This window comes from Podarcis raffonei, chromosome 13 (genome assembly GCF_027172205.1).
Source record: "Podarcis raffonei isolate rPodRaf1 chromosome 13, rPodRaf1.pri, whole genome shotgun sequence".
NCBI lineage: Eukaryota > Metazoa > Chordata > Lepidosauria > Squamata > Lacertidae > Podarcis > Podarcis raffonei.
Window position 1 is genome coordinate 3,498,104 of NC_070614.1, and position 24,872 is coordinate 3,522,975.

The 24,872-nt window shown below is 42.6% G+C and overlaps 1 protein-coding gene across 3 annotated transcripts in view; it reads right to left on the reverse strand.

Annotated features, from left to right (window-relative positions):
- PLEKHG4B (pleckstrin homology and RhoGEF domain containing G4B) overlaps positions 1-18,015 on the reverse strand; it is a 70,601-nt gene extending 52,586 nt beyond the window's left edge. For 2 of the 3 annotated variants that reach the window (XM_053362361.1, XM_053362360.1), the window contains exons 1-2: positions 17,688-18,012; positions 656-853 (exon numbers count right to left, since the gene is read on the reverse strand). In XM_053362361.1, the coding sequence (XP_053218336.1) occupies positions 656-853; positions 17,688-17,744 (255 nt within the window). In that variant the 5' untranslated portion in view covers positions 17,745-18,012. Of the gene's footprint in view, positions 1-655; positions 854-17,687 lie in introns of all 3 variants that reach the window. The other variant, XM_053362362.1, reaches the window with a different exon arrangement.
- Positions 18,016-24,872: the final 6,857 nt, after the last annotated feature.

Sequence of the window (24,872 nt, forward strand, 5' to 3'; positions counted from 1 at the left end):
TAATAAGAATAAAAGTTGCTCAGCTTCTGAACCAAAATTTCTTAATATTAATATTAATATTAGCAATTTTGAGTTACTACTGCCCGAAGCTTGGACAGATGAATGTTTGAAGATTCAGGACAGAGAAGAGAAATAACATTCACACAGTGCATTGTTAAACTTACTGAATTTGCTCCCACGAGAGGCAGCGATGGCCACTAAAAGATGATTAGACAAATTCATGGAACATAAAGCTATCAATACTGGCCATTTAAAGCCGCCTAACCAAGTTCATGCTAGACTTGCAATGATTTACTCAAATTCTGATGCCCATGAAAAGAAAGCACACACACAAATTACAATCATAAATCATTTTTCTTACCCTCTTATCATTTATTGGCCCAACAATATAAATTCTGTAGTGAAATATAAAAAACCCTCCTACCATTCTCCTGAAATGTACTACAGCATAAATTCATGGAATTATATTCCAAACAAATACAAAACTTGATGCTTCGCTTTCCAGTGTCTTACTAGAATGAACTTTCCCATGGTTATCTAGGGTTTCGTTTGCCTAGCAGTTAAAAGATTAAACAGCATCTTATTCTGCCCTCCTCATGCTTGGATAATGAACAAAGAGTCTCTGTTTTGCCAGAGCAGATACAAATATACTTACACAGGTTTCCCGTTGGATACACTGTAAGACTCTCTTGGCAGGAACAAGAAAATCAATTAGACATCTGAGACCATCTCCGTGATAAAACTTTTCAACAATGCTGAAAAGCTGCCACAGAACAGTAGCAGCTGTGGCCTCAAAAGGTGGATATAGAGAGGAAAGTGTATTCTGGATATAAATATCGAGGGATTCGGAGTTCTGAAATAAATAAATAAAAATCACAGTGTTAGGCAATGGGGAAGAAGTGTAGATTCTACACAGAAAAACAATATTAACTACCCTGGTTTTCAAACTGTGTCATAGCAAACCTTGGGGTTCCCCAGACACTTTCCAGGGTTTCTTCAAAGAGAAAATAATTGATAAATGTACCCAAACAACAAGTTTATCCACCACTACCAATCCAAGGTGCCGTGTCCTTTGGAAGAGAGAGGACAAAACGAAAGCATGCAAACCCTGGAAATAGGAAGACTCCCACACATATGAACAATTCCCTTTGAATTCCATCCCCCGTTTACTGAGAGGCCTGCCAGTCTAGGACCTCTTTGAGTAGATTACTTTCTCAAAATTATTATTTATTGTTATTAATGTATTACATTTATACACCACCCTTCCTCTGAAGATCACAGGGTGGTTTGCAGCATAAAAATGCAAAAAGCAAACACAAAATACATATCATAGTTAGAACAACAACAACCCAATAGCCCCCTTCAACAAACACAGAGGTTCTTTAATCAGCCCAAGGCCTGGTTCACCTGGCGTCTGAAGGTTAATGTAGTGAAGGTGCCAGGAGAGTCTCCCTGGGGAGAGCATTCCACAAATGGGGAGCCACCACAGAAAAGGCTTGCTCTTGTGTTGCCACCCACCAGACCTCATGGAGAAAATTCTATCGAGTTGTAACAATAACTTTTGTCCCATAGCTTTCACATATGAGAACATTTCCAAAAGTTGTGAAACATCTGATATACTGCATATTAATGCTTTTGATTTCCTTGTGTGTTCCACAGCTGCAAAGCCCCAGGGGAGTAACTGCAACAGCAACTGCTTCCCACACAGTCCCATTTCCAGTCCCTCCTACTTAAAAAGGATCATGCGGCAGGTGACATGAAAGACCTCCCTGTGTGTAACTCTGAAGACAGAAGGTATCAGTCGCAACAGACAATACTGGATTCCCAGACCGCTGCCTGAACCATGCAGGTCTAGAGCGCTGAGGGCAAGGCTCAGGGAACAAACAGAGCACCCTCTCAGGATCTTGCAATGAGCGAACTGCTTTTGACTCTGTTATCACCATGATATATTTGCACAGGGGTTGGCATGGCAATTAGCCCCTCCCTGGCAGGAAGAGCACTTGTGTGTACATAGGCTGGTGTTGGGTTTCTTTTGAGAGACAAAACCCGCCAACATCAGCAAACACGGCAGTGACACTTTAGTTCCCAACCCTTGCTAACATAAATGGGAGGGAGAGGAGGAGGGAGGATCCGTAGGCCAGAACCAGCGCAAGCAAAGGGGAGCCATAAAGCTTCTCGCACACCAAGGAGCCACCCAAACCGCCACCATCCTGCTTCCGGAGTTTGTCTCATGATGTGTCACATCCTCTTAGTAACCATGGAAACCCCAACTGTGTAAACGTTAACTATAAGGGCACATTCCTTTCCTGCCACATCGTCGTATAGGAAAACTCTGTTCCAAATCGTAGGAATACAAATCTAAAGAGACCGCAGGGAAACCTGAGGCAGAAAGTGCCAGAATATTTTAAACATTTCTGGATAGAGGTGGAAAGATCTCGCAATTTTGGTTCTCTCTGTTTCACATTTTTTCAATCTTAAATTCAGTTCTCCACATTTCTGCAGCAATTTGGGCATTTCTCCATCCAAAAATATTTATCAATTTTTTTAGTGCTAATTTCTCCCAATAAACACAATTTTGACTAGTGTATGCATTTTTGCAAGGACCTTCTCCTAATATAATGCATTTCTGTATATTTTCACTGCTATATTCATTTTAAAGCAAATTTTCCTTTAATATATGCAGTTTTGTAAATGCTGTTTGAATGGAGAACTACACTTAAAAATTCAGATGTGTGAATTTTGAATGGTGGCTGTGTTTTGATTCTCATATTGTTTCAGAAAGTGTGAATTTGATAAATTCAGCTATAAATGCAAACTGATTCGAATCCCCCCCCCCATCCTTATCTCTGGATATCTTTTCAGTGCCAGTGAGCTTTAACTTGCACTTCATAAATGAAACCTTTATGTTTAAGCAATATAGCCTCCAATAACACTCTTTCCATGTAGCTTGATATTGGCAGAGAAGAAACATGACTAATAAACACTCCCAGCAGCTTCATCTGATTCTATAGGCAGGGCTGGAAGGTTGCAATAAGTGCTCTGTGCAAGATCTTGCCACTGCCACCGCCCCTCCTCACTTCTATGACTCTTACTATTAAAGATCTGTCAGAAAGTTAGGAGGGATGTTGTCCAGAATAGTTCCAACTGAGGGCCAAACTAGACATGGCAGTTGTAGCCACATTTTCTTGTTCACATCCCCACCCCATTGCCAAATCAGGTGGGATGCACAAGGTCTTATTTTAACATGCAAAGGGGCAAATGCTTGCTATTTGCAAGGACAGTGGTGCCTTCCCCAATCAATGCCCTCTCCCTGCCCCATCCCTGTTCATAAATTCATCACCTCTCATTCAGTGCTGCTTGTTGCTGCCCTTGAGGTCCATTTGGTAGAACAGAGACCGGATCTCCGTCTCCTGCCTGCACACTTCACCCCACCCTGAAACTCCCCTCCAGGAAAAAAATAATTCAACATATAAAGGTAAAGGTAAAGGTACCCCTGCCCGTACGGGCCAGTCTTGCCAGACTCTAGGGTTGTGCGCCCATCTCACTCAAGAGGCCGGGGGCCAGCACTGTCCGGAGACACTTCCGGGTCACGTGGCCAGCATGACAAAGCTGCATCTGGCGAGCCAGCGCAGCAGATGGAAACGCCGTTTACCTTCCCGCCAGTAAGCGGTCCCTATTTATCTACTTGCACCCGGGGGTGCTTTCGAACTGCTAGGTTGGCAGGCGCTGGGACCGAGCAGCGGGAGCGCATCCCGCCACGGGGATTCGAACCGCCGACCTTTCGATCGGCAAGCCCTAGGCGCTGAGGCTTTTACCCACAGCGCCACCCGCGTCCCTTCAATTCAACATATAGACCCCCCCAAAAAAGCCTTTAGGAGGGTGAGAAGACCCTTTGAATGGCCAAACAGCCATCCTGCACAGTGACTGATTTATATAATTAAGATGTAAAGGAGGACACTGGTGGATAGTCCCTGCTACCAGCCAAGAATGCATTTCCTCCCATCCTAGGTCCATTCTTCTTGCGTACTATGCAATAAGCTTTGCCAGGCTCAGAAAAAGGAGAAGAGAGTGGTGGGGGATGAGGCTATTGGGGGTGGGGGTAAGGGAAGGCCCTGCACCAGACAGCAACTTCCAAGCAAGGAAACCCCAATAAAACCTTGTAGCCCCTCAGTCTCAGTCTTTCTCCTCCCTCTCAGGAGACTCCTAGCCTCTGCTGAGCCCCCCTGCCCAATCTCTGGCTTGTGCTGGTGCTGAAGGAAAGCAGGAGCCCAGCACACCATCACATGCTCCCATTCTTACACACACACACACACACACACACACACACACACGGTCAGGGCACTTTGCACAAGAGAAGTTTGCTCTCCAACATGTTTCTAATGGTGTATGTGTGTGGTTTTAACTCTATCAATGCTTTTTTATTATTGATCCCCCCCAATGCTTTTAGCTGTTTTTATTTTTATCTGCAAGTTGCCTTGAGTCCCTTGTCATGGGAAAAGGCAGGGTATAACTTCCGCAGTACCTCAAGGACCACCTCTTTCCATATGAACCTACCTGGACCCTGAGATCATCTTCTGAGGCCCTTCTTCATGTGCCTCCTCCACAAGAGGTCCAGAGGGTGGCAACACCAGAAAGGGTCTTTTCTGCAGTGGTTCCCCGTTTATGGGATGCTCTCCCCAGGGAGGTTTGGCTGGCGTCTTCATTATACACCTTTAGGCACCGGGCAAAAACATTCCCTTTTAACCAGGTCTTTGGTTGCTTGACATCCAATGTCCTTTTAAAATGTGTTGTGGAAGGGGAGGGTATTGGGTTGTCTTTGTTTTCTATTTTTATTATGTGTTTTCTGTTTTTTTATTTTGTGAGTTTATGTTGTGAACTGCCCTGAGATCTATGGGTATAGGGTGGCATACAATTTAAGTAAATATATAAAACCAAACAAAATCCTAAGGAAAAGTTTCCAGTTTCAATGTTGCAAGCAAAGGGCTGCTTCAAAGAAGAATAAATAATCAGGTCTCATCAATTTATGCATAGCATAATGAACAAGAGGTTAAGTCCCTGCCCTAAGGAGCTTACAATCTAAAATTAAACCTAATGGGAGACCAGTGGGGCATGGGAAGAAACACTGGAAGAAAGAGGAACAGGTGGAGAACGTATATGTATATCACTTGATGACTACAGCGCTGAGCCTTCACACAAAGCCTATGCAAAACAATGTTAGAAACTGAGATATGAAAGCTAGGAGCTAAATGGCACCTTAAACCTAGATTATGGACACAACAGTTTTTTATAACAAGTATGCAAAGCTGAAAATGAATGAACTACAGTTAAAGTGTTATGTTCATTTTTCACATGGTCACAATATTCTTAGGAGGGTCTCTTATCCAGTCTTCAGAGAGTAGCTGGAAGTGGTGAGGCCTTTCCTTCCACTCTGCAGTTTTAATCTGTAATCTTAGGTGCAGTACTGCACCCAGAGCTCAGAAACTGCTTGCACTGATGAAATTCCATGTCGCAAAATGCGCCTAGAACAATGGGAGTTTTGACACTGTGTGCAAATGATCCCTCAAAGATGAAATATCTGGATTGCTTGGCAAACTGACAAGTGTAGCTTTTCAAATGGCGGGAGTTTGGCGGACAGTAATCAAATACTGAGTAAATCAAATGACATACACGAATGTGTGAACCACAACGTAGCCTTTTTAATGATTAACCAAATGATTTGGCACAATTGCTTAGATATGTAGTGCTTAAAACATTGCTTGCTAACTTTGTTTTTCATTGATATAAACTATGCACATTTCAGATTAGGTGGGAAAGAAGACAGAACAAAAACATACTGGGGTTAAACGGAAATAACCAAAAAGCTTGGCCGCCTCCCAGGCTTTACTTTTCTGCTCCACATAAAAGAGGGGCCTAAGATTTTAGAACTGCAGCTGTGCAGGCTCTTCTTCCCACCTTTCCCCAGAATACATTGTTTTGGTGATAGAAACTTCCTGGTACCAAAGCATTCCAGAGACAGAGAGCTCACCGCTGGCCGGTATCCCAGTGATTTATTTGTGATTAACTAAGCCCTTCTTAGTGTCCTCCCTTCTGAAGGCAGGCCAATGGTACAAGTCTAAAATTAACCAGTTTCAGAGAGCCCCAGAGAGAGAGAAAAGTTTTTTAAAAAAAGTTTCCCAACATTTCCTTGCTGGATCACATGAAAGGTCCATTGAGTCCAGCACTGAGTACCCACCAAATGGACAGAAGGGGATTCAGCAAGCAGTTATAGAATCAACAGGAAAACATCTGATTTCAACAGATTTTGAGCCAGGGCTATCTACAGCACAGAGCAGTTTCTAATGCAGTTGTCGCTATGAGAGATATGCTGTTTTGTTTCACCAATTAAGCCACTTATGGGTGTGGAAGTCTCACACAGAGATACACCATCTCTGAACATGGGAGATTCCATCAAACTGTTACAGCTATCATTTTACAACATCATCAAAGTTAATGGTAACTACCACCCCCCCCAGGGCCCAACTTGGGGTAGTGAATTACCTAAGCTGTGTAATGATTCAAAAATGAATCGTGTGGACCTTGTAGGAGTATCTCCTTCTTCAACATTAACTCTTCCAACACAGATATTTTAATTATTGCAGGCTCAGGCAGTCTGAGGACAGCACAGTCAACTGGGACTTTGGCAGAAATGGTATTGGGTAGGTGAAGGGGGGGGATCTCCCATAAGGGGCTTGAGGGGAGGATTGGCCCTGGCATGCCCCAAGTTCGGGCTGGGTCTCTGCCTGGCTGGAATCCTCTCCCCAGTCTCCCAGTGAGAGCTTGCCAGCTTGGCTTGCACCACAACAGGGGTCAGGACTGGCCAGTTCCCTCAGAATGGGTTTACTGCGGTGCAGCCTCATTGAATCCCATTCCACCAGTATGGGGAGAGTGGAATGACGAACTGATCCTACCCCAAATCCTCCAGCTAATAAAGATTTGGCCTGATTTCATCCCAACACCCAGTGTCCTGTTGCGGTCACTTGCTTCTTTTGGGGGATTAAGAATGTGCCTGCCTGGGCAAGTTCTCTTACTGTTTCTCTCTTCCGACACCTTACCCAAGCCGTTGAGCGCTTTGCTGGAGCAAGCATTTCTCATATTGAATAATCCTGGTTTCACGTAAAGCTTTTGGGGGAACTTGTGACTGTAAATTTCATTGCTTGCAAGGCCTGCAGTACCCCTTACAATCTTTTAAGGGTTTGCAGCTATGAAACAAAGGCAGCAGGGAAATAAAAGGACCAAGGTCAGCAAAAGTCAAATGCACAGCTCAGGGACTTTTCCAGACTGCCATTTTATTGCATGAACCTGAAATTGTTCCTAAGTCATTGCAAAGTGAGATCCAAATACCTGGTGAAGTTATCGAAGAGAATAACTGACAAAGGGAACCTGAATTTCCCTCAGGTACTCCAAATGCAGTATTTCGTTGCTGGGGTAATTGAATTTCAGTGTGCTTGTGGCAACAGTGTTATGTGATACGCCATCTCTGAACATGGGAGAGTCCATCAGGGATAATTATAAGCATGTATTGATTGATCCCATTAGATGGCAGATGAGCACCCAGTGCTGTAACACGGCTGATGCTGGACACGCAGATCCGTTTGGATGGGTGACTAATGTATAAGCTTTCAAAGAAAAAGCAGGACTCAAGTTAATAAATGTCATCCATATCATCAGAAGTGACACACAATCTCTCCCCTGATTTAAACTGTGTGTTGTTGTTTTTTACCAATATATTAAACTCAAATGCAGCAGTGCCTGTAACAAGCAAGTGGTACAACACACCAGTAAGACCACACAATTATGCCTTGCTGGTTTGCACACCTTATTCAGCTGTTCTTGTTGGTAACATTTTAATTTTTTGGAAGCACAGTCTTCCTCTTCTCAACATAGGAGCTGACATTTCTCCTTTTATGTCTTTTTTTTTAAAAAAGGGAACTCTTCTACCTCTGAAGGACCCATGGATTAACATGGGACAGACTATTGCCCATTGAATTGGGACCAGCACTAGCACTGTAAGAAAAATGATGTGCCTCACCTACTCAAAAGCTGTTCCTTTTTATTTTAAATTGAAACAGTTCAATAAAGTAACTTGCATTCCAAATAATTTTATCTATAATTAATGTAATATTTCCTCACAGAACCAGTGAATGGCAGCAGAATTTATTAATTTTATTGTGCAACAAGGGTCATTTATCATGTTTCTCACAGTGCATCTGGTCCTCCACCCATGCCATGCGGAACACCTTTCTGAGGCACCAGCTGCCAGCATGCAAGATGCTGACTCCACCACGATGTCTGTTGCCCCATAGTTTCCTTTGGTATTCCCCGTTCCACCGGCCTGTAAAGGAATAAGTGGGAAATATTTCACAATCATCAGGATTGTGCTGAGAACGTTCATTATTGCACTAGTGCTGCAGAGGGCCTGGACCTAAATCCTTCTCTAAAGGTTGGGACAGGTAGAGAGAAAAACTAGCAAAGTTCTTTGGACACAAAAACAAGTAGTGATGGATGACCATTCTGTGAGTCTTGACTAAAAGACTATGTGGGAAGGGCAGAAGAAGAAGCCTCATTAAGGTTAGACAGATTTTTGAGCGGAAGCAAGAGAAGATGAAAAGCCAGAATGTGTATCTCTTTCCAAAAAGATAGTCAGCCTACTAACTAGCTGGAGAGAACATGTTAAGCTTCATTTTCTTTTGAGTAGGGCTGCCAGCTTTTGATTTGAACAATGCTACCTGTCCCTCACCCCAGATACATCAAATGCAAGCAAAATCATGACAAAACCAAGCAGAATCTGGGAATGGTGGATGTCATAGCAGTCAAAGAGAGCCTATGGAGTCACGGGCACAGTCTGGGGTTATGGGCACAGAATCTGGAATCTGCTGGATTTTCCAAATGCAAAACTAGTACCTAAAGGGAAACAATGAAACCAGTACCTAAATGGAACAATATCCTTTGGTGGATCTCCTTTGGAATGGAATTCTATAACTGGGGAACCACTACAGAGAAGGTCCTCTCTCTGGCAGTAACTTAGGGTACATAAGCTCTGCAGGGAAAGGCACCTAAAGATCCCCTCTGATGATTCAGCAGTTGGGTGGGGTTACATTGAAGTAGGCAGTTCTTCAGGGACCTGGCCCTAGACCATTTGGGGAGGGGTGGGGAGTCTGTGACCCACCCAATGTTGTTGGATGAGAACTCCCATTAGTCACAGCAAGCAAACACAGCCAGTGGTCAGGGGTGATGTGCATTATATAATACAACAATACCTTGAGGGCCATAGGTTCCTCACCCCCATTTAGGGGATGAAAGGTCAGAAGCAGCACTTTGAGTTGTGCACGGAAACAAACAGAAAGCCAATCAAGCTCTTTCAGCATAGGTTTAAAATGAGTCAACAGCTTGACTACTATATTCTCTATAAGTTAACATTTCTTTTAAAAAACTAACAACAATTTTGAAAGGCACACCAACCCCCATATATCACACTTTACAGTAATCAAGCCTGTATGTTATTAAATCATGGAAAACTGGGCTCCCATCATTCCTTTTCTAGGTCAGGATGCTACTGATGGGGGTGTCATCTGTGCAGCAAAGATATCATACTCCAGATCTCTAGATACCTTCTCCCAACAACTTCATTAGGATGTTTAAACATCTTTTTGGACAGAGCAGATCCTGTGAGAGCACCACAGTGTAAATACCAAGGCACTTGATAGATAGGAATGGAACTACTGGAAGAGAGTTTTTCACTCCACTTCACATCCCAGCTGGTGATCTAACACAGGCTCAGACTTTGTGGACTCTCAACGCCCATCAGTCCCAACATGTCCAATGGCCAATTGGAGGGGACGGGAGTCACAGCCACCAATATCCAGAGTTCATCACATGGGCTACACCTGATCTAAAGTACTGTATATTCCAACGCCTCATTTGCAAAGAACAGAAACTTGAGTTATAATGTTTTGAAATCCATATCAACTGGCAAGAGAACCTTAGAAAAAGTTACAGAACATTATTCTCATGCAGGCACAAGATTAGGCAAATTAAAACAATCCTACAGAAGATCACCATAAGGATTTTTGCAAAGGCCTGGCTCTCTCCAAAGGAATAGCCCTCTCTTGTCTACTCATACAATGACACTGTCCAGTCCAGACTTGTTAACAACTCATAAAAGTTGTAAGTTTGGATTTCTAGCCAATTTATAAAATCAGAAGGTGAAAAGGTTACTTGCTGTCTCATTCTGACTCAGTCACAGATTACTCTGTACAGGGGGAAATGGAGCACTTGCTGAGTCAATTTATAAATATTCTGGCTGAATCCTTGCACTTGATCTTGTTTGGGGCTTCAGATAAGGGGTTTAGCACTCAGTTCCCTTCTGTTGGACTCCAGTATCACTAAAGCTTCTCTTAGTACAATTATATTGCAGTGGTGATGGTACCAGGATACACTTTCCAGGGAAGTAACTCACATTCTTCACCTTCTGACTGCTCACAGCTCTCCTTTACGTATAGGGGGGGAAACAGGTCCTCCCCATCCCATAATCAAGCCTTGTAGCCTAGACATGAGCACAGAGAACTTTCATGACCTTTAGATTACTCACTTCCCCTATAAACTATTTCTGACAATGGAGCAGTGTTGGTAGTAGAGAGATAAAGATCACCCACTTTCCCCTACTCACAAACAAACCAGCACATCTGACCAAGTCAAAACACTGAAAATAGTGAGGGCAGCACAGCAGTTTAGACATATTTTCAAAATAAAAAATGGAAAATGGTCAGACCACACCTGGAGTACTGTGTCCAGTTCTGGGCACCACAGTTCAAGAAGGACACTGACAAACTGGAACGTGTCCAGAGGAGGGCAACCAAAATGGTCAAAGGCCTGGAAACGATGCCTTATGAGGAACGGCTAAGGGAGCTGGGCATGTTTAGCCTGGAGAAGAGGAGGTTAAGGGGTGATACGATAGCCATGTTCAAATATATAAAAGGATGCCACATAGAGGAGGGAGAAAGGTTGTTTTCCGCTGCTCCAGAGAAGCGGACACGGAGCAATGGATCCCAACTACAAGAAAGAAGATTCCACCTAAACATTAGGAAGAACTTCCTGACAGTAAGAGCTGTTTGACAGTGGAATTTGCTGCCAAGGAGTGTGGTGGAGTCTCCTTCTTTGGAGGTCTTTAAGCAGAGGCTTGACAACCATATGTCAGGAGTGCTCTGATGGTGTTTCCTGCTTGGCAGGGGGTTGGACTCGATGGCCCTTGTGGTCTCTTCCAACTCTATGATTCTATGATTCTATTCTATGAAAAGTTCCTGATTTCACATTTCTATTTAAATCATTTAGACTTTCTAACATATATGCACCACGGTGTCACAACCTTATCAAAATTTTCTCACTGTTGCACATAATGAAAAATCGTGACCAGTTTCCCTTATACTCTTCCTAACCCTATTTCAGTGGCATTGCAACAGACTTTCACTTGCAGAGACTTCTCCTTCCTCCCCTCCTCTCTGCAGCCTGCACTGCAGCCCCAAATCTGCTCTGGAGCTTTGGGGGAGACTCTGCATGCTGGAAAGCATGGAAAGCTGCGGGGGCCAGGAGCTCCCGTCACACCCACTGACACAACACCGAATCTCACCCAGGGTCTTGCAAACAGCACAAGGAATGGCTCAGGAAATAAACACAGAAGCTTCTTAATGCTGTTATGCTTGTGGCTGTCTATTTATTAACTTTCTGGAGGTAAGCTTATGGTTTCCAGAAGGATCCCCCAAAGTAACAAAAAAAGCTCACAGGCTTTGATTAAAAATTCCTTTATTATCCACAAGGTTCTTTATAGTTTAGATAAGTCTAAACAAACAGAAGCTTTTGGCATCTGCAAAATCATTTTGCTCTCCAGAGATAAAGCCCACATCCTCTTTGGAAATCCCCATGCAAGTTTGAACAGTTTTTCTCCAAGGGAAAGACAGCAGTTTTCGAAAGTGTGCACGGAAACTGAACAAGCTCCCCAAGCATAACAGCAGTGCACATCCCTGAACAGATTTTGCCCTACAACGGGAATTTCAAATTATTTACTTAGGTGAACGCCAAAAGAATTTTGTTTCCAGTCAAGAACTGCCTGTTTTAGCTCACATCCTAGAGGTCAAACTTCGCTAACCACTTGATGCGTTATATCATATGTAAGAACATGAGAAAAGTCTGCAGGATCAGGCCAAGGGCCCATTGAGCACCTCATTCCCACGGTGGCCCACCAGATGCCCACGCAAAGCCCACAAGCAACGCTCTCCCCACTTGGTATTCAGAGGCACACTGCTTCTGGGGGAGAGCACAGCCATCATGGCTAGCAGCTATGGGTAGCCTTCATCGCCATTAATTGGTCTAATCCTTTTTTAAAGACATCCATCACTACCTCTTGCGGGAGTGAACTCCATATATAAACTATGCACTGTGTGAAGAAGTTCTTCCTTTTGTCTTCCAAAGTTCAGCTTCACTGGATGCCCACTGGAGTTCTTGTGTTATGGGAAAGGCTTTTTACTACAGTGGTACCTCGGGTTACAGACGCTTCAGGTTACAGACGCTTCAGGTTAGACTCCACTAACCCAAAAATAGTAACTCGGGTTAAGAACTTTGCATCAGGATGAGAACAGAAATTGTGCGGTGGCGGCGGGAGGCCCCATTAGCTAAAGTGGTGCTTCAGGTTAAGAACAGTTTCAGGTTAAGAACGGACCTCCAGAATGAATTAAGTTCTTAACCCAAGGTACCACAGTATTCACCTTCTCCACACTTTGCAAAAATCTATACACCTCTATTTCCCACCAGGCTTTTAGTATTTTTAACAGTTTAAAGCTGCAGTAGCAACTATTATTTGCAACTATTATTAGTACCTTTCTCAGAGTATCTTTCTCAGGGCATTTTTATACAGTGGTGCCTCGGGTTACACACGCTTCGGGTTACATACGCTTCAGGTTACAGACTCCGCTAACACAGAAATAGTACCTCGGGTTAAGAACTTTGCTTCAGGATGAGAACAGAAATTGCATAGCAGCGGCGCGGCAGCAGTGGGAGGCCCCATTAGCTAAAGTGGTACCTCAGGTTAAGAATAGTTTCAGGTTAAGAACGGACCTCCAGAACGAATTAAGTTCTTAACCCGAGGTATCACTGTATTCTGAATGGGGGTTTAGTTTATATTTTACCTTCTGTTTAAATTGGAGATTTGTTGTCAGTGTTGATTAATGTATTTTTAAAAACCAGCCTTTGCAGGGCTATATGCCACGTTTTAATTGTGGTGTTAGGCAACAGATTCATTTAATAAATAATAGCAGCAGCAGCAACAGAAGCAGCAGTAGTAGCAAAATAGCAAACAGTCCTCAGGAGACTGAGCTCAGCGCCCAGGGACTATGGCAGCAGCTATCCAAACAAGTAAAAGGTTTTCTGGGCTCTTGTAGGAGGGACAAGATGAGAATTCCTGAAAGCAGCAGAGACATTCCAATGTTTTCTTTTTACCTGTGCTCCCCTGCCCCCATTGAAGCATTTTATTCTGTAAAAGATTCTTCACTATTAGGGATTTAGTGGTGAAAACTGGAACGCTTTTGAAAGTGTTACTGATTAGTGAAAAGTTGTCCAAATTTACCTGGAACACCTTTACAAAAGAATAAAAAAGTCAAGAGCAGCAACAATAAGGTGGGAGGGGATTAGTTTAAAAATAGTGATGAGAAGGGGGCTGTGCATTTGGTACAGCGCAAACAAGGGGGGAGAGCTGTATGAAGGAGCAAGTTTGGCAAAGGCAGAGCTTTTGCACTTTCAGCCATGTGTGATCTGTCGCAGCTGCAACAGAAATGCTGAAATACAATTCATGGACACGCAAACAGAGACCTTGCTAGAGAAGTATTATAGAAGTGTCAAGCTGCTAAGAGGTAATAAAAGAGAGGGATACCATAAGACAAGTTTCTGGTTTTAAAGGAAATGTCTGGACAGTCTTAACATTTCTTTCATGACCATTAGGAATCCTGTCAGCTTAAAAGTAAGGCTGAGTGGGCAAGACTGCAGAACGTGCTTCCACCTGTCTCACCTGTGCTATCAAGGACTTCCCTGATCGTTAGCACTTGATCCTAACAGCTGTTGAGACATCTGAGAGGACATGCCACTTAATCACTAAAATGCACAACCCTCCCACAAAGTGGTGGGGGGAGGGCCTATCTCTCATCCTGCAACTTGTACAGTCACATCCTCCTGATACAAATCCTCCAGCTGAAATAACTAAAGTTCACTGTTAAGTTGGGGAGGTGTTCTAAAATGAGAAATTTCAGAAGTGTTGTCATTTGTGAGTATTTTTATGCCTCAGACGCCTTAGTCTCCCCTTTCATGTGTTTACCACTGCAAATACTTATGTAGCCGCAGTTCTGAAGCAACTCTTTCTCTTAGTTTTAAGGGTATCGGAACTCACACATCCAAAACAACACTCTAGCCACTACAACACAAAACACAAAACATAAGATGCTATTTAAAATTTCACAGCACGGCTTTTTAACGGCCCCATTAACTGCACTGCTGCAAAATGTGGGATTTTCGCTGCAAAACAACTGCAACAGTTGGGCACAGGTTTGGAGAGGATCCCAAATTTGGGGGCTTGTGGTTAATTTTCCTCTTTTTAACCTCTTCCCCAACAGCTAGTGTTGGATACTAAAGGTACAGCCAGCATTGTTTGCAAAGGCAACTTTGACCTTCAAAGGATGCTCACCTATGTAAAAATAAAGGTAGCCCATTGGCACCAGCTTTATAGCTCAACACCTGTTAATAAGAGGACTACTGGTAGGTTATCACATAAATACAGAAATGAACATTCTTGTCTTGTATTGCCCCCAAAGCATGACCTGCAATAGAAACAGATTTACTCCCAGCCCTGAAGGCTTTAAGGGATTTTAAGTCATTTTAGTCCCAGCACACCTTACTTGCAACTTCTTTTGACTGATGAATTTCACTTTAAAGGAAAATACTTCAAAAACAAAATCAAGGCTAAACAGCCAGCTGTTTTTGTATAGACAATGAGCCCCTGTAGGGGTATTATTGATCTCTGGAAGGTGAGCAAATAATGATTTGGTTGAAGGCATGCTTTTAAAGGAGGTCTCAAAATATTGTTTCATTGAAATGGTTTACAGCAGCAAAGAACTCTGAGAGCACAAGAATTTGCTGACTCTATATTGATAATATTAAATGCTCTTCCAGCACTGTTCAAAGGAGAACACAAGTTTGCCTTAGGTTGCAGCATGGTTGAAGTTATGCAGGCGTGGAGCTGACCAATACCCCAACTGTGAACTCCAATTTCTTTATTCAGTCACTTGCAAGGGGATTATTACCTTCAAAGAAATGTGAGTGAGCCTTACAGACAGACAATGCCTCTTTTATCATATGTACCCTGTGACTGTATAAGTGAATGCAGTGTAAGATGAGTTCCTGTGCTAGGGATGAGGAACAATATCTAGCAAGCCACGCTTTAAGTAGGAATTGTCAGCACTGCAAAGTTGCAGACTGGCAGCCAAACCCGGAGGGGATGCTACGCATCAGCTGTATGCCATGCACTTTTGCTTCTATTTCTGATCTGCAATCTGCAATGTGGCAAGACATGGCAGTGCAGATTAGTGTGAAGTGATTGCTGTAGCCATCAGCCAACCTCTCTCAGCTAATGGGCACACTCAGAACTTTGTAGAAATGCTGTGGGCACAGGGCACCAGTTAAAAAAAGGCTGCAGTGGGAGCACGGCACACGATGAAAAGGTCTGGCACATCTAAAATAGAGACAGGCCCACAAAACAGTCCGGGCATGCTCCCCATCAAAGATAGCTCAAAGGACTAAACCTTAATTATTAAAATGCCAGCGAGAATAAAGAGGCATTGCTTTAGGGGATTTTATTAAAGGTAAAATAAAGAAGGATTGCCTCTTTATTCCACTGTCAGCACCAGGAGATCCTTTCTGAGGCAAGCATTCCACATTCTGCCCAGACACTAAGGTCCAGCGCTGAGGGCCTTCTGGCGGTTCCCTCGCTGTGAGAAGCCAAGTTACAGGGAACCAGGCAGAGGGCCTTCTCGGTAGTGGCACCTGCCCTGTGGAACACCCTCCCACCAGATGTCAAAAGAGAAAAATAACTACCAAACTTTTAGAAGACATCTAAGGAAGCCCTCTTTAGGGATACTTTTAATGTTTAATAGGTTACTGAATTTTAGTGTTTTGTTGGAAGCTGCCCAGAGTGGCTGGGGAAACCCCTCAGATGGGCGGGGTATGTATAAATAAATAAATAAATAAATAAAATTATAGCCAAGACACCCCAATCATGAAGGTCTTCTCCCTCACAATCTCATTTCATCGTGCAGGGAGGGGGGAACCCAGAGAAGCACCTCCAGTGGAAATATTGAGGTCTTGGGCAAGCCCTAGAAGTGTTAAAGGTTAATAACAACACTGAATCGGAATCCAGAAAAGGAATGGAAGCCAGAGCAGATGACAAATCACTGCTGTGATGTGCAGAGAGTAGGAAAAGCCACTCTGTGAATGCCCAGAGGAAGGATGGTGACAAACAGATATGGCTACTGGAGGAGTCAGAGAACCAGATCAAGACCTACAGAAACTGCAAAAAGAAAATAAAACACACAACTGTTTCCCTACCTACATCAATGCATTCCCTCCCCACCCCCACTTTCAGAATTAATCTAAGCAGCCTTAGGCAATAGCCATGAAAGCCTGGGCTCCCAGCAGGCGGAATTCTATGCCCAACATGACAACGTCCACAGAGGGGCAGTTCAGTCACAAAAACACAGAACACACAATTCGCTGCATCAGACAGCAGGCACTGCAGTTTGTGTTGTAGTGCTAAATCTTTTAAAGTCGGAATCCTAGGACATAGCTATTTTAAAATACATGTGTGCTTCCTAAAACAAAATCTTCTCTATTTCACATCTTGTCCTGTTTTAAAATATCTGATGCATTAATATCACAGATATCTTAATCTAAAAGTGTTCAAAATGTTGCCATCAGCTGTAACTTGAAAGCAATCAATACAAGAACAAAGAACAAAAGGCACCCAAAGAAAAATCTCTCATTTCAAATATTTCGAAAAAGTGGAATAAAATACAAGACCAAGATCTTCTTAACAACTTGTAGAAGATTACAAAGGCAATTTCTGTGATTTTGCTGTCCACCTCCTTGTAGGATTGTCTCAGTGAACTAATTCCTATTGCAAGCAAAGCAGACATTCTGACATAAAAGCTGCTGCCTGCATTTTCAAAAGAACAAATTCCATGCCTTACACAAAAAGAAATAAGCAGATTATTTTGCCCAAAAACAAAAGGAAGAATCCTATTCAGCAACCATCATGTTTGCAGGCAAGAAACCAGAAAAAGTTCCTGAAATTTCAACAGGTTTTCTCTAATTTAGAGAGGGCACCAACTTATTACCAAAATATGAGCCCTCTTTATTTAGCAAAGTAGATTTGTTTTATTTGAACACAACATACAAACTGTAAATGTTGCTAAAAATGCCCCCATGAAACATTTTAATTAAATTTACAAATAATTACTAATAAAACTATTCTTGGATACGGATCATTTTTTAAAAAAATACAAAAAAAAGATTTCTGTAATCTTGTGAGTTTGGGGTTTTTTCCATTGCATTCGACATACCTTTATGCTCAGATAATTATCACTTCTTGTCTTTGGAGCCGCAGCCTGGTGATTCATAATGACACCCCCTCTCTTTGGATTTCAATACAGAAAAGTAGTCCATAAAATCAACTGTGTCAAGACAATGAAGACTGTAACTCAAGCCCATGCCCTTCTAATAATTTCACTTGACGTGTCTGCCAGATTCCTGTCACCCTCTTTTGCATGTGAATTTTACATACTCCCTCAATGTTCTCAGGAAGCTTCCTGCGCTGCCAGTTGCACACTTCGAGACCGTGAGAACAGACTGGAGAGTTCACTTCCAAGCAGCCCGGACGGCTCTCCCATTTGCTTTAGTATGCAGACTGATGTAACTTCCTCTGTCCGAGGGGGGAGCGAGAGGGACGTCCGAGGCGAGAACAAAGCAGCTCGGAGTTGGGGGATCACCTCCACTTCTCACTTTACAACATCGGATCCAAACCCAGCTAGAAGCTGAAAGTTGCAAAACTCCCCCCCAATAGGGAGAGGAGATTCCCACGATATTTAGTGGTCTAGCACAACATACAACGCAACAATTTGATTTGCAATGTACACTGACTTGCCCAAATCATCAAGGTTAAAAAAAAAAAAGCGCATTCAAAGTTCTGCTTGCTTGCTTGCTTGTTTTATTTCTTTATTTTGTATACTGTATTGCCCTTCAGCCATAGATCTCAGGGCAGTTGACAACATAAAAAATACAATATAAAAACACAACAACAACAACAACAACAAACCACCCCCCACAAACACATTGAAAAGGGTTGATTTTGTGGGAACTGTATTAGCATGTATTTCATTGTTGCTAAGTCACTTCAAGAATCTTATAAGAAATAAACAAAATAAATAAAAATCATCCAGAGAAGGAACTATAAGGAAGTCAGATTATACTATTAATAAGAGTTCCATCTCAAAATACAAATGGAACTTATTTTCCTTCTAAATATGTAGTGGGTAGCACTTTCAGTTTTTCCCACCATGAAGATTATTTCAGCGTAAAACTATAAATACAGTGGTACTTCGAGTTACATACACTTCAGGGTACAGACTCCGCTAACCCAGAAATAGTGCTTCAGGTTAAGAACTTTGCTTCAGAATGAGAACAGAAATCTTGCTCCGGCGGCGCAGCGGCAGCGGGAGGCCCCATTAACTAAAGTGGTGCTTCAGGTTAAGAACAGTTTCAGGCTAAGAACGGACCTCCAGAACGAATTAAGTTCTTAATGCTAGGTACCACTGTAATAGCTCAGTCCAGTTACAGCCACAAACACAAAATTTATGATCACAGAAGTGCATCTCCACTTGCATCCAAGTCAGTTCAACAAGTCCTGATGAAATCTGAAAGAGCACAATTACTAAGAAATTGGATCTCAAATCCGAAATCCCCAATCCAAATGTTGCCTCTGCTACGAGCTCATGAGGTGGCATTAGGCAAACCGTAGCCAGAGGGGAAGGAGGAAGATACCCCCCGCCCAAATCAAGTAAATAAATAAATAAATAAACTAAACAAAAAGTAGAAATTTGGGGAGGGTCCTTATTTCTTTTCTTCCTCCATACCCCTTTGCAACCATTTCTTTATGTCACAAAAAGTTAAATGTTATCACAAAACTGGCACCAGTAGATGTTATCATGTAACTCCACTACACACCATTAGAAGAGATCGTGTCTTTGCCTGTGGTCACTGGCAAAGTAATCAAGACTGCAAAACATGGTCGCCTGCCTCCTGCCAACCTTTCACGGGTGAAATAAGAGTGCCCACCCAATTTAGCAATCAGGATCCTGAAGTTGAACTGTCCTCATCCCTCATTAAGACATTTCCAAAGGCTCTTCCCCACCTGCTACAAATAGAATTTATATATTTTAGAAACGCATACCTTGGCACAATTAAGGACAGTAAAAAAACACCAACGTATCTTAAATCTCACAATGGATTTTGCAACTTAATATGCCTTATTCAAGAGTATCAGGTTATTTAGTCATTATTATCTGACAGGTTTTGTTACATTTATATCCCACCTTTCTTCATTAGCGCTCAACGCCTGATACACAAAGTTCCCAAAATGTTTCCCACTCTGGGGAAGGAAGCGCAATAACCTGAAGAACTGAAACTGAAGAACATAGGCAACATTTTAAGAGCATTCCTCAAATCTTCTCAAATAGTAAAATGGCACAAACTATTTTATGAGGAACAGTGATCAGAACCTCAGAACTATCTCTAGTACATAAGAACCATTAGACCTTTTACAGCTCAATACAGATCTGACAAACTTTCTTCTTCTTCTTCTTCTTCTTCTTTTATTTTTATTATTATTACTACTACTACTACTACTACTACTACTACTACTACTACTACTACCACCAGGGCTTTTTTTTCAGCCAGAACTCAGCAGAACTGGGTCTGACACCTTTCAGGTGGTCGCCATTGCCATTATAAGAGAACAAGGGAGGGTGAGTTCAGGGTGAGTTCTGGCACCTCTTTTTCTAGCTAAACAGCACTGGTTATTATATTTATATTCCACCTTTTTCACTGATGGTGACTTTCTAAGAGACGCCTAGCCCTCAGGGGGGTAATAAATCTGATGTAGTTTCAGCTGAACCATCTATACTGCAAGTCAGACTCACAAAAATGAATGCTACTCCATACAAAACAAAATAATAGCTACCTCATGATATTTTGGGTGGGAAACTGGTAAAATGTGGGCTAGATGATGTTACTGTTGGTGGATTTTTAGCTGGTAGATGGATAATACTTACGTAAAAAGCGCTCATCAGCACCTCCTTGTCAAGTGACAAGTGTGGAGCCACAGGGTTCCCTGCTGGGCCTGGGCTTGTTCATTTGTATATAGCTTAGAAGGAGTGGAAAGGATGGTCATCAGGTTTGCAGATGATACCAACTAGATGGGGCATTTCTTTCTTACCAGGCAGAAACAAGACCTACAATTATTTTGATAAGATGGAGAACTGGCCCCAAACTAACAAAAATAATTTCAATGGTGATAAATGTACAAGTTCTGCATTTAGGTAGGAAAAATCAGATGCTCAAATACAGAGGAATGTTGAAGGAACAGGGTATGTTTAATAATAATAATAATAATAATAATAATAATAATAATAATAATAATTTATTTATATCCCGCCCGCCCCAGCCAAAGCCGGGCTCAGAGCAGCTAACAACAATAAAAGTAATCTGGAGAAGATTGCCCATCCTCAAATACCTGAAGAGCTGTCACACTGGACCAAATTAATTTTCTGTTCTCCAGAGCTAGTGCCTTTTATATGTTTTCGGCTACAACTTCCATCATCCCCACCAGTATGACCAGTGGTCAGGAATTAAGGGAGTGGTAGAAGAATGCACAAATGAACAAACAAGTAATAGTGACATTTCCTGAAGTCTTAATGCTTTTAAACCACACTTATGTTTTGGAGCTCTCAATTGTGAGGAAATATGTTGAGACACTTCTCAAGCTGCAGAAATATGTCTTTGACAGAGAAACCATCAATTAATTTGGGTGGCAATGAATAAAAACTAAAGCACACTGTGGTTTCAAAACATACTTCTGCAAACCAATCACTATTTTACCTTGTTGCTGCTAGGAATTAAAATCCAAGAAGTTTCTACTTAACTTCCAAATTTTGTACAAAACATTGCAGCCTTCATGTTTACATGGATGAAAGTGGGGAAGAATTCTAATGTATTTTTGTTCCTGGTAGAACAATTCTGAGTATAAACCAGTTTGTCACCATCTAACATTCACAGACAATGAAATATAAAATTCTTGCTCTAAGCGTAACATCAAAAGCTTGATGTCCCAGTAATCCCACACCAAGAATTTAGACCGTGAATATGTCTCCCTCTGTCATTAACGGTGGCAGGCACAAAGCTAACCTTCAGTTCACAGGTCACTTAGCATGGGCTTAGAACATGCCCTAGGTATAGACAGCTTCGTCTCCTGGCCATTTTGTTTACAAAGGACAAAATCTGGACACTGAATGGAAACACATGTTTTGCATTATGTGCTATTGTTGTGATATGGACCCCTACTGCAACGTTTCTCTGGCGTTTCAAAAGCAAAAACTGGAAACGTTAATCTAAAAAGTAAGCAATAATAACTTATAGTGGACTCAGCTCAAATTGTTTACAAGTTTTAACTATTCTCCTACAGAAATGAAAAGCATTCACCATATCTAATTATTAATTTGAAAAGGCTATAAACAGTAGACATTTTATTAAAAGAGAAAGCGAAGAGTTCTATCCATGTGGGACGCAAAACCACTATCCTCTTTTTTTTTTAACCTTGCATGCTTGCTCAGAAACTGTGATGGGGGAAAAGTGGATTCTAGAAAACATTTCAACCACTGTAAATTGTGCTTAGAGTACCAGCACAACAATTTATTTAGTTAACAAAATCCATATACCGCTTGATTGTAATAAAACCACTAAGCAGTTTATAAAACATTAAAATTAAAAACAACTAAAAACAGGTATTTTAAAATAGTCAGTAGGTGATTAAAACAATGGCAGATTAGAAAAAGATTGAAGACTGCCCGAAACAAAACTGTTTTAAGCAGGAACGTGGAAAGAGTACAGCGAAGGCGCCTCCTTGATTTCAACAGGCAATGAGTTCCAAGGCGTAGATGCCGCCACAGTAAAAGATTTATTTCTTACACATGCAGAGCAAGTATTATGTTGCACTAGTAACAGTGGCAGATGTGCAGATCAAAGTAGTAGATGGTGTAAGACGATCCCACAAGTACAGTGGTACCTCAGGTTAAGTACTTAATTCGTTCCAGAGGTCCGTTCTTAACCTGAAACTATTCTTAACCTGAAGCACCACTTTAGCTAATGGGGCCTCCTGCTGCCGCCGCACCGCCGGAGCACGATTTCTGTTCTCATCCTGAAGCAAAGTTCTTAACCTGAAGGCAACATGAGAACAGGCCTTTTCTGCAGCGGTTCCCGGTTTAGGGAATGCTCCCCCAGAGAGGCTCACCTGTCTGTGCACCCGTCAAATTGCCGTAAGTTACAATGGCATGCAGTGACCTGTTTTCACTTGTGCGTTTTGAAATTAAACCCTGCAGATTGTGCAGCACTTTGTTGCAGCGCTGCACACAGCTCTTTACAAGCAGGTATGATGTCAGGAGTAGCGCATGTTAGCAGAACTTCGCCAAAGTGACCTGGCAGGGCAAATGGGGTGGTCCAATTAGGCCTGTGGGCCAAAGGCTGCTGAACACTGTCCAAAGTCAGAGGCAGCATGAGAGAGTTCTCAGTGGCCTCACCCCACCCCTCTCAGGTTAAGAGGCACAAGGGGCCATGAATATTAGGCTCCAACAGTACAGCTACTCATTTTACAGGGCTTTGCTAGCCTGCAATCCCACCAGATGGGGCCTTAAAGCAATGCACTAACCTGCACGGTTCTGAGCCCTTTCATTTCCCTTTGATCGCTCTCCCCTCAGGCACAAAGCAAAAGCAAGTACAATAAGCTCACCTGCCTCGTGTTTACTTTTAGTTACAGTTGGAGAGGCTCCAACAGCTCCTCGTTAACTTTGCTATAACACAGCCTGAGGGCTGGGTCCAGACACCGACTTTTTGAAAAGCAGCCTCCTGCATCTTCATTGTAATATTCTTGCTGCCAGTGTTCACTTTTTTAAAAACAAGAAAAACCATTTGTTATCTGTTTTAACTATTATTTATTGTGGTTTCCTCACTCTTTTGACAAGGGATGCCATGTACAAGAGAACATCGGAACGAAGTATACCAGCGTTTAAAACACTGAATTCTCAGCGCACTGGGGGGAGGGGGGGGCTTTGCTTCCCAGCAGCACCCAAGAGAACAGAAAGCTGGAACCAAATCCACAAACAATGTGTTCATCTATATAGAAATGCAAGCTATCCTTGCCCCAAGAGACACACTGGATTGTTCCCACATTAAAGGCCATTTGGCGGTGCGATAAAGGGCTTGATTAGCATCCTTTGATCTTTTATCCCATTATGAATTTCCACTGAACAACTTGGGAAAACTGAAAAGAGACACACAAAAAGGTTTTAATTTGCAACCATTTATTCTTTTGGTTCTTCTTTTTACTAATTATTTTAATGGGATTGCAGAAACCCAGAGCAGATAGACTAAGCAGATCTCAAAATATTTACCCAAAAAAGTATAATGCCGGGGCTTAAAACTATTGCAGAGACACACAGGAATATGAGTGAAAGGGGGCAGGGAAAAGCTCAGTGGCCAGAAATACAGAAAACTGAACATAAAGATAACCGAGTAATCACTCCTCTGTTGACAACTGATCTTTACAGAAGAGCTTGCTTATTTACCACAACAATCATAAATAGTGACAATGTCCGGGTTAATGCAAATGGAGTGCCTTAAAACATTGAAATCCATTCCTCAATGTAGAATAGCTGCAGGACTGAAAATGAACTCCCTGCTGCACACTTATTTATTATTTAAAAAATTATAGGTCATCTTACAAGGAAAACTTACTCAAGTCAGCTCATGTAATAAAGGTAAAGGTAAAGGGACCCCTGACCATTCGGTCCAGTCGGGGCCGACTCTGGGGTTGCGGTGCTCATCTCGCTCTATTGGCCGAGGGAGCCGACATACAGCTTCCGGGTCATGTGGCCAGCAGGACTAAGCCACTTCTGGCGAACTAGAGCAGCACACGGAAATGCCATTTACTTTCCCACCGGAGCAGTACCTATTTATCTACTTGCACTTTGACGTGCTTTTGAATTGCTAGGTTGGCAGGAGCAGGGACTGAGCAACGGGAGCTCACCCCGTCATGGGGATTCAAACCGCCAACCTTCCGATCGGCAAGCCCAGGGCTCTGTGGTTTAACCCACAGCGCCATCCACATCCCTAGCTCATGCAATAGGATATAAAAATTCAGTTCCAACAATAAGAAAACCTCCTGGTACAATAATGATGGGGGACGCGGATGGCACTGTCGTCTAAACCACTGAGCCTCTTGGGCTTGCCGATCAGAAGGTCAGCAGTTCGAATCCCCTCGACGGGGTGAGCTCCTGTTGCTCGGTCCCAGCTCCTGCCAACCTAGCAGTTCGAAAGCATGCCCAAAAGTGCAAGTAGATAAATAGGTACCGCTCCGGCGGGAAGGTAAACGGCGTTTTCGTGCGCTGCTCTGGTTTTGGTGTTCCACTGCACCAGAAGCA